Below are 10010 nucleotides of genomic sequence, written 5' to 3'. Positions count from 1 at the left end.
AGTAAAACTAGAAGATAAGTCCTCCGGATACAAGCAGCAGAAGACCAAAGAGCAGTATTAAGATCAGCACTAGAAGACCGGATCTCCTTAATTCCCTGGCATTCATCTCACCGCCCCTCTTCGCTTAGAGCTGCGCAAGCGTACACTGATTTGCTCTTTTCTCCATCGTGCCCCCGCCTCCAAACCCCATCCTGTCTACCATAATACGCAGGCGCATCTCCTCAAACCCGTTCCCTGCCATACAGCTCTCTCTCTTCATTTCTTTCTCCCTGAACTTCCAGCATCTCAGCAAGTTCAAACTCTCCTGCGTGAGGGTGGCGGCGATCGAGAGGTCACGTGATGAGCATCTTGCTGCCCAACATGGCGGAATTCGACACCATCTCGGAACTGGAGGAGGAGGAAGAAGCAGCTACGTCCTCGTCCTCGTCGTCGCCGTCGTCGTCATCGTCTGTATCGGGGCTCGAGGATGACGAGGGAGATGAGGAGGAGGAAGAAGAGGAGGAAGAAGAGGAAGAGGAGAAGGAGCAAGAGGAGGAAACGCCGCCACCGCCTCGGGTAGTGAGCGAGGAGCACCTGCGGAGATATGCCCCCGACCCTGTACTGGTGCGGGGCGCCGGCCACATCACCGTGTAAGCGAGAGGGGGTTATGGGGTTTTTAAAGGCTGAGATATGGCGACAAATGAGAAGGTGATCAAGGGGCCAGTGGAGTAGGGGCTGCGGGGGGGCTTACTGAAGCATACATTTAGGAAATGACACCTGATGTAAATGGAGAAATCTGCGAGAGGGAGGTGTATAGGAAATGAGAATGCAAATGTGATGCACCAAAACCAGGTAAATAGTGAGCATAGGACAGGGGAGTGAGGAGTTCGGGAGCCAGAAGGTGAGTGTCCTTGCTTCTCTGTGTACGCTGGCAAGTGAATAACTGCAGGATGTGTCAGATTATTTGCTGCTAAGATTGGTGTCTGGTGGAATACGGTGACTGCTGTGATATTTGACAAGACCTAGACTTGGTTTCTTCAAAACAGAAATATGACATAGAATTCCCACCCACCTACATAATCATCCATCCATTCTTCCTATCCAGTCCTTAAATGAATAAATGGTTATCCTTTCCATGTCTTGATCACTCTCACTCTCTTGCCCTAAATATCACACAATTAGAGGTTCGGGTTGAAAGAAAGCTATGAAAGAGGTTCAGGTTGAAAGGCAGCTATGAAAAGTAGAAAGAGTAATGGATTGAAAGTGAGGGCTCTTGGTTCTTAGTCCCAGCTTTGCTTCTTTCTAACCCTGTGACCTTGGTCAGGTTACTTACCTTTCTGGGCTTTTATTTCTCTGTCTGTAAAATTAGGGTTTTTGGATAGATGGTTTCTAAAAACTTTCAGCTCTGAGATAATTTAAGATACGTACTTGCAAGAGATTTTGTATGCCAGAACGTTAAATATGCAAACATTAAATATATATATGAAAATTAGTACCTCGGAAGCCTAGGATGGTATTGTAAAAACTAATGCAGAATGACTTTTTTAAATGAAATTTTGGGTAATATTTGAGAAAATAAAAAGGGGAACCTCATACCATAATAGTTGCAAAGTAAAAGGAAATGTTAATGGTTCTCTGGGCTTTGAAGACTTCATTCTCATTTTTATGTGCTTGGGTTGTAAATACTTGAAAGTTTGAGTACTGGGTCATGTTCATGCTCTTAACTATGCTATCTTATACTGCATTTTCAAATAGAGCTATTTTTTTTTTTTTACTATCAAGTCATGCTGCCTCTGATTTTGATAATGGCTCCCCTAGCCTTTTTTATTTTCAACTGAGTTTATATTATCTGAAATCATATGTTATCATATACATATTATACCACTTCCCTCCATCATGTTAGCCTTTTTTTCTTAATCCTCACTCGAGGATATATTTTACTGTTTTTGAGAGACAGACAGACATAGATGAGAGAGAAACATCGGTTGGTTGCCTCTTCCACAGGCCCCAACTAGGTCAGAACCCGAAACCCAGGTATGTGCCCTGACCAGGAATCAAACCTACAACCTTTCGGTGCATAGGAGAACACGCCAACCAACTGGCCAGGGCCCATCATGTTAGCTTTTGATTTTAACATGTTGAGTGTTTTCTTTGTAATATATTTTTGTAGTCTTTGCATGAAATGTATTAAGAAAGATTTTTAAATACAGGATGAGTTTGGGGATATTTTTACACCTGCTTCTTGGTTAGGTAATTTTAATAGTTTCTCTTGGTCCAAGAATGTTATCAATAGACTATAATGGCCAGATGCCAGCTTTCTGCACTGTTTTAATTTCATCCCTTTTATCACTAGGGAGACTTTTTTTTTTTTACCCAAACTAATTATGGTGCAAAAGGTTACTTTCATGCAGATTATTTAACATGACTGAACAGAAAAAGGGTTTTTATTCCAGGCTATATTTTATATTCCAGAACTCCTCACCCTATTATTTTCTAAAGTTCAGAGAACAGACAGGGAGCAAGAAAACAGAATTTAAGTTCCCTGAAACTCACTTGTGGTTCCATTCTACTCTTCACACAATCATGGTGAAGTACTTACCAACCTATTTTTAATTAAAAGCAAAGCACTGACACTTGCCATGTGGTGGTCCTTGTTATAGGTATAATATTCCTCCCAGTTTAAAGACTCTGGAATTAGGAGTATGAAATGGTGGTGTTGGTAGCAACTGTTGGTATTAATTCAAACCAAAACCTGAAAAGCAGCAAACCAGTATTGAATTGCTAACCAATGCATATAGTTTGGAAAATTACTTTGTATTGTACACATTCTCGCAACATTTGACATCAAATGTCTGAGATTTGATAAAAGATTAAATGTTTAGGAGAACATTTTACTTGATCTGAGACTCTGGTCTGTCAATGGTAGGAAAACTTTTTTTAGTAGCTAAAGTAAGATCCTTAGGAAATAGTTAATTCTGAGACATCTAAAATATCAGGTTCTGTTTAATTTTTTCTGGCATACGAGTGTTAGAGTTGCCCTATATGAATGAAATATTTCTTATTCTGTCTCACCTCTTCTTTTTTCCATTCTCTGTGCAGTCATCTGTTTTGTAAAGGACTTAGCTTTTTTTAAAAAACTTAAATTTTGAGAACCATCACTTCAATCTCAGTATACTTTAAACCTAGCATTTCCCCTCCCAAGATTGGCTGTACATTCCAGTTGCCCCCTTTCTGACCCTGATAACACCATTATAATTTCCTGGGGTAATATTTCAAATTCTTAAGTCATTTTACCTCTTCATTCTTTTTGAATGCCCATCTGTCCCAAAATTATGTCATCATGCATTTTGAAATGTCTATTAGATTTTTAAAATTTTATGCATTTCTACTGGCACCACTCTAGTTTGGGTTGCCATTATCTTCAGCTTGAATTATTGGCACAGACAGCCACCTCTCCCCATTCTAATCTATCCTGCATGCTTGTGCCAAACTAATTTTCTTAAAACAGAGTTAATTATGTCACTTTTTTCCCCTGCGGTAAAACCGCATTGGATCTTAATTAGGTCTGAATTCCTGTGCTCACTTCTTCCAACCTCTGAGGTCAAGGAGTCTCTCTACTTGCCAAAAGCTCAACCCTCTACTTGTACCTTCCATAGCCTTCTCTCAGATAATGCTCCATCAGGCAGCCCCTGGCTCTCTAATACTCCACGGCTTCTCTACTGGCTTAGCTTGTAAACATATTAAGAGAATGATTCTTTAAACACAAAATAAAACCAAAGCCTTCCTAGACCTATATTTCCCCTCTAGTTACTGTCTAGTCTCTCTTCCTTCCTTTTCCAAATTTCTTCAGTGTTGCTACATTCTCCATATCTATTTTCACCCCTCTATAATCTGGATTCTGCCACCATGACCACAGATGAACTGACCTTAAGATCACCATGATCCTCTTTTTTAAAAAATTTCTTTATTGGTTAAGGTATTACAAATGTGTCTTCATCCCCCCATTAACCCCCAACCTCCCCCCCCACTCATGCTCTCATCCCCCTGTGATCCTCTCGTTGCTAAATTAGTGGGCATCTTTTATTCCCTTTCTGGTCCTCATGGCTGCATATGATAATTATAATGACTCCCTTTCTTGGAGGCTTCTACTCTGGGAGTCACAAGCACACAGGCCTTCAGAGGCAAGATAGGTCACAGACAATGATGCAGTATGAGTAGTGATGGGGCCTTACTTGAACTGGAAAGTATATGTTTTGCCTAAAGGTATTTAAATCCTGATTTAAAAAAATTTTTTCCAGCCAAAATCCCCCAGAAATTCCTTGGTCACTTCACTCTCCTTGTATTTTTGTGGCTAAATCTTAACTGTGTCATTCATGGGCTTCTCTTCCTCTCTTGCCCCTTGAATACCAGTACTACCCAGGGTTTTGTTATCAGCCTACTATTCTTCTCATTGTTTGTTCTCCTTAGATGATCTCATCTTGACTCTTCATGGTTTCAATTATCTGATGTCCCCCCAATAATGTATCTCTGTACCAGACTCTGCTCAGACCGTTATCTGGTTTTTCTTACCTTATGACCCATCCTTATCTTAAATTCAACATACTCAATACAGAACTCATTTCACCCACACACACACACTCACACCCCTGTCCCAGCCCCTCAAAAAATCTTACCTATTTCTGTATTCTCCATCTCAGTTAAATGTACCTCTATGATCTTGTTATTCATCCTTTGTTCCTCTTTCCCACTCACAATTTTCACAACTAAGCAATCAGCAAGTATTAACAATATATGACCCAAACTTTTATTATTCTCCTCCCTACCACCACTTCCCTGATTCAGGCCTTTTTCATCACACTAACTAGTTGTCTTGCCTTCATCTTTGTCACCTTCACATCCATCTCCATCCTGTTGCTAGATTATGACACCACTTTCCTGCTTAAGACTATTATGTTGTTTTCCTTTTACCTACAGGATAGAATCTAAGCTCCATAATGTGACTATAGAACTGGACCCTGCCTATCTATCAGCCTCAACTCCTGACATTTCCCCTTACTGCTTATATTTTCCTGTTAACAGCATGCTGTTTCTTATCTCTTTGTCTCTAAGAAGGGGCCTTCATCTGGTATTCTCACTTTAGCTCTCCATATGTCACCAACTCCTGAAAGTCTTCTCTACCCTCACTACATTATAAGCTGCAATGGCAGGAACAATTTCTGGTTCCCCCTTGAATCCTCAGTGTGTGCCCTAGAATAGGCACTCAATAAAAGTGAGTTGAATGAGTATTGGTTCACTTCAGTAGCACTCAATATTGGTTCACTTTAGTAATATCATAGTGCATACTATATTATAGGCCCTCAACAAATACTAGTTAGTTGAATCCTGCTATGGATAGTACCTGTGTTTCTGAGCGTAAGTATATATGTATACAATAATATCATCAGTGATGGGGATGGGGATATGGAATGGCTTTACCTCTGAAAGTTTTATTAAGCAAGCCCATGTGTCAGAATACCCATATACTTGTATCTTCCTAATATATTGACTTTTAGTTACTTTAACAAGATACTAATCTTTTAACATGTGATTAATTATAATTTTTTAAGAAGTAGTATGACTTAAACATACTATTGTAACTGCAATTCTGAGGTGATGATCATAAATGGATATTTGGGGATCTTTTTCAAAATTTCCAAAAAGATATGGCTAAATTAGCTCTCACTGATTTGAAGTTCTAGAAACAGAAATAATGAAGTGTTTCTTGAAAGTATTAAGTGTTTCAGAAATTTTATACATCTGAGTGGTATGATTTAGTATCTATTACTTTTCTTCTTGATATTTTTAGAATAACTATTTGGATCCAATATATTAAAATACAAGGAAAATTCTATCTCATGAGATTTTCTTTCCTAGTTGTAAACATTACCACATTCTTTATATTATGTAAAATATGTAAATATTTACCCTTGATGGTACTCCTGTATAGAGGTTAGTAAAGATGATAGGTCACCAATCTCAGGTATTTATAAAATTATCTCATTAAAATTAATCTAAAAGAGTTGAAGTTATTACATATAGAATTGAAAAAGGCCAAATTTGACACACAGTGCATTTCCGCAAAAATTAGAGAGCGCTACAAATATTAATAATTCTCAAATCAGTGAATGGAATGCCTTTTCTGTTAATAGATGTCTTTTGAGAAATTACAGTGATGCATTGTTAATTTGTGTTTGTATAAGGTAAATATTTTATAAAATTTTAGGCTTTGAGAATACAGAAGCTATGGTAACACCTGCCATTTTACAGTGTGGCAAGACATGATTGTTTCCATCTAAAAGATTAAAGAAATTTAACAATATATTTTTTAAATCTTTTTGAATTGTGTGGCATAAATTTTACTTTTCCTTGGTATAATAAATAAAGTTCAGTGCACATGCTCTAGAATCAGAGTTACTATAAGTGCATAGTTTTCTAGTTAAATCATGTTTCTTGTTAGCAGAATTTAACTACGCTTTGATTTGTTTTCTTAAACAACCTGAGCACATGAACTTCAATTTGTGCAAGGTTTTCAAAGGCTGATATATAGCCATTTTCAAAAAGATTATAAACAGGGGTATAGGGAAGGAGAGAAGAGGGAAAAGCATCTAAGAGGACCCATCCTTCTTTGTCTTACTCTAAAGAATTGTCCAAGAAATTAAAATTTGAACCCAGCCACCATGGCTCAGTGGTTGAACATTGACCTATGAACCAGGAAGTCACAGTTCGATTCTTGGTCAGGGCATAAGCCCAGGTTGTGGGCTTGATCCCCATTGTGGGATGTGTAGGAGGCAGCCAATCAATGATTCTCTCTCGTCATTGATATTTCTATCTCTCTCTCCCTCTCCCTTCCTCTCTGAAATCAATAAAAATATATGTTTTAAAAATTTGAAGCATTGAAGGCATTTGACAAATAAAATACAATCATTAGGAACCACCAGCTGGGTCCATCTCAAACACATAGTAGGCTCTATATTTAATGAAGCCAATAAAATGACAGCATGAGCAGTTCCCAAGTACCTATTTCTCTAATGCTAAAGAACCCTATAACTGATCATTAATGGGTAGATGAGCTTCTCTAACCATGAGATGGACTCACGGTTCTTAATGGTTTGTTTATGAAACAGCTGAGGTTTTTATTCAGCAGCAGCCATTTTAACATTTTTTAATAGCTGCTAAGTGAAATGTTGTGCTTAAGGTTATTTCAGTTAAGTAGTCTTTTAAAGTGCTGAGACTCTAATAGAGAAAGTTATGGAAGAAATCTCTAGTAGGCAAGAACAGTACTGCTACTACCTTTTAGCTAAAATTGTGAAAGTATATTGGGCCTACTTTGCCTATAAATACACCATTTTGAAGTAGATGTATGTAGGGCATAAAACAGTGTTTTAAGAAGCAAAATGCTGCTTTCCTTACTATTTCTAATATACTTTTTATATTTTAGAAAAATGAATTCCTTTCTATATTAGAATAGAAACATAATAATTTGAATATAGCAAGTATTTCTTGAGAACTTGAGCACTGAGCTAAGCACTGTGGAGAATACAGAAAAACAAAGTACAGGCCTTGCTTTAAAAAGCTAACAGGGGCCCTAGCCAATTTTGCTCAGTGGATAGAGAATCAGCCCACGGACTGAAGGGTCCCAGGTTAGATTCCCATCAAGGGCACATACCTCAGTTGCATGCTCGATCCCATCCCTGGCCCCAGTCAGGGCATGTGCAGGAGGCAACCAGTTGATGCTTCTCTCTCACATCGATGTTTATCTCTCTCCCTTCCTTCTACTCTCTCTAAAAATCAATGGAAAAACTATCCTCAGGTGAGGATTAACAAAAAAAGCTAACAGAAAAATTGCCTTTAAGATACTTTTAAGAAATAAAAAGAAATTCATTAACTGTTGAATTGTATAGTACACATAAGTGACTTTGAGTGTTCAGAAAAAGGGGGAATCCATTAAAACTTGAGCATTCAAGGCATTGGCACTTGACTTGAGCCTTGAAGTCTGAATAGGATTTAAACTAGAGAGAAGAAGCAAGAAGAACCACATGAGCAAAGACAAGAGCCAACATAGCAGTAGCACTGGAAATGGAGGAATCATTATGGAATGATTTCACTTGGAACCACCTGAATAAAAGTAATGCAAAAACTAGAAGGAAGGTGCAAAACCTATACCAAAGTCTAAGTTAAAGAGAGTCAATGTGCCATTGATAGAGATGAGGAATTTAAAAAGAGCAAGTAGTTTCCAATAAAAGATAACATTTAATTTTAGACATGTTTGACTTGTGGTATTATTATTTTGCAGCAAGATATCCAAATGGAAATTTTCAGTGTTCAATTAGAGATGAGAGACTAGAACAGGTTGGAAAATATAAAACTAGCGATATAGATTTGACTGTTATCAGCATAGAAGTAATTGTCAAAGCTATTAAATATAGATAAATTGGTATACTTTCCTTAGAAAGAAAAGCAGATAATTAAAAGCTAAATTTTGGGGGAAAGCAAGAGTGTTAGAGGAAAGTGAAAGAATGGAAGAGTGTTAGGAAGGGTGTGATCAACAGTGTCACAAGCTGCAAAGTCAAAGGGGAACGTTCTGAGAAGAGGACACTGAATTGGCAATAAAGAAGAAAAGATGAACTGGAAACTGGAAAGGAAAGTTCATTTGTCTTGTGATAAATGCAAAGAGAGAATAACAAAACTAAGAATTTTTTAAATAATAGAAATAATCCACACATTTTGGGGGTTATATATGTCTATATCCTCTACATACTTGATATCTAGTATAAGAATGGCAGCTGGAAAATGTTAAAATGACAGCAATCTAATGGAGGTAGGAACATGTTATTGACATTGCATCTAAAAGGCATTTAGCTCAACAATAAAGATTTTTTAAACAATAAAAGACATTTAGACAAGATATGGAAATAGAGCTCTACTTTAAAATGTATCATGTCTAAATCATTACATATCATGTTAATTTTTTTCTAGTGTAATTGTGTTATTTGTAGCCAACCATCATGTTCTTTTCAGTATGTCCTAACCATGTGCTGTTAGAGGTACTGCTCTTCCTAACTTTAATCCTAATAAAATTTATAAGATTCTTAATGCAAATAAATAAATAAATAAATAAATAATAATAATAAAATGTATCATGTCTACTTTCTAAAATGAAACCTGTATATATTCCACAATATGAATTTACTCTTTGTGGAATAAAAAGTTAAATTATATCTTTTTGACTAGTGATAAAGTCACTATTTAGCTATATCTGATTTAAATGAAATGTTTTTTGCTCTACTAAATATTTGTCATGTTATTGATTTCTGAGTTAGTAGATAATTGAAAATATATATTTAATAGTAAAATGTCAGTTTCTCAAACAGCATCTGAAAGTTGCTATAAAAACAGAGTGTACCTTCTTGTTTTTAAGTTTGGCTATGCTCCTATGTCTATGTATAGATTTAAAGGGAATGTTATTATGAGAATGTTATGTTCTCATTATATGTTGTACTGACACCTGGAAAAGTAATGAAGCATTTTTTAAATAAAGTTAAATTCTGTTTTCACTTGCTAACTAATTTTCTCCACTGTTTTAAAATACAGAATTTATTGTTGTAAAATACATTTTAAACATACAGGTATAGTATATTTATGCACAGATATGTGCCTTGCTACTACATATGTGCTAGTAGAGTCCTTGTGTTTGTTTGGCTTGTGTCCTTGAAAATAAGCTATTACCATAATAATATGAGGAGAATATATATTCTCACATAGAGTTTGAATAAGACATTGGATTCTTTTTTTTTTAGTTTATTTTTTTATTTTTATTTTTTATTGCTTAAAGTATTACAAAGGGTATTACATATGTGTCCATTTTTTCCCCCTGCCCTAGACAGTCCCCTAGCCTCCCCTATCCCCCAGTGTCTTATGTCCATTGGTTATGCTTAGATGCATGCATACAAGTCCTTTTGTTGATCTCTTACCCCCCTTCCTCCCGTCCCCGA

At 36.7% G+C, this 10010-nt stretch overlaps 1 protein-coding gene across 1 annotated transcript in view; it reads left to right on the top strand.

Moving 5' to 3' along the window:
* Positions 1 to 180: 180 nt before the first annotated feature.
* LOC102768626 (cysteine-rich hydrophobic domain-containing protein 1-like) overlaps positions 181 to 10010 on the top strand; it is a 20679-nt gene continuing 10849 nt past the window's right edge. Inside the window, exon 1 of the mRNA XM_015563706.1 lies at positions 181 to 629. Coding sequence (XP_015419192.1) covers positions 340 to 629 — 290 coding nt within the window. The 5' untranslated portion in view covers positions 181 to 339. The remainder of the gene's footprint in view (positions 630 to 10010) is intronic.

Source organism: Myotis davidii, unplaced genomic scaffold (genome assembly GCF_000327345.1).
Source record: "Myotis davidii unplaced genomic scaffold, ASM32734v1 scaffold3939, whole genome shotgun sequence".
NCBI classification, from domain to species: domain Eukaryota; kingdom Metazoa; phylum Chordata; class Mammalia; order Chiroptera; family Vespertilionidae; genus Myotis; species Myotis davidii.
Note: the sequence above shows the minus strand (reverse complement) of the source record. Positions and strands in the feature narration are given on the sequence as shown.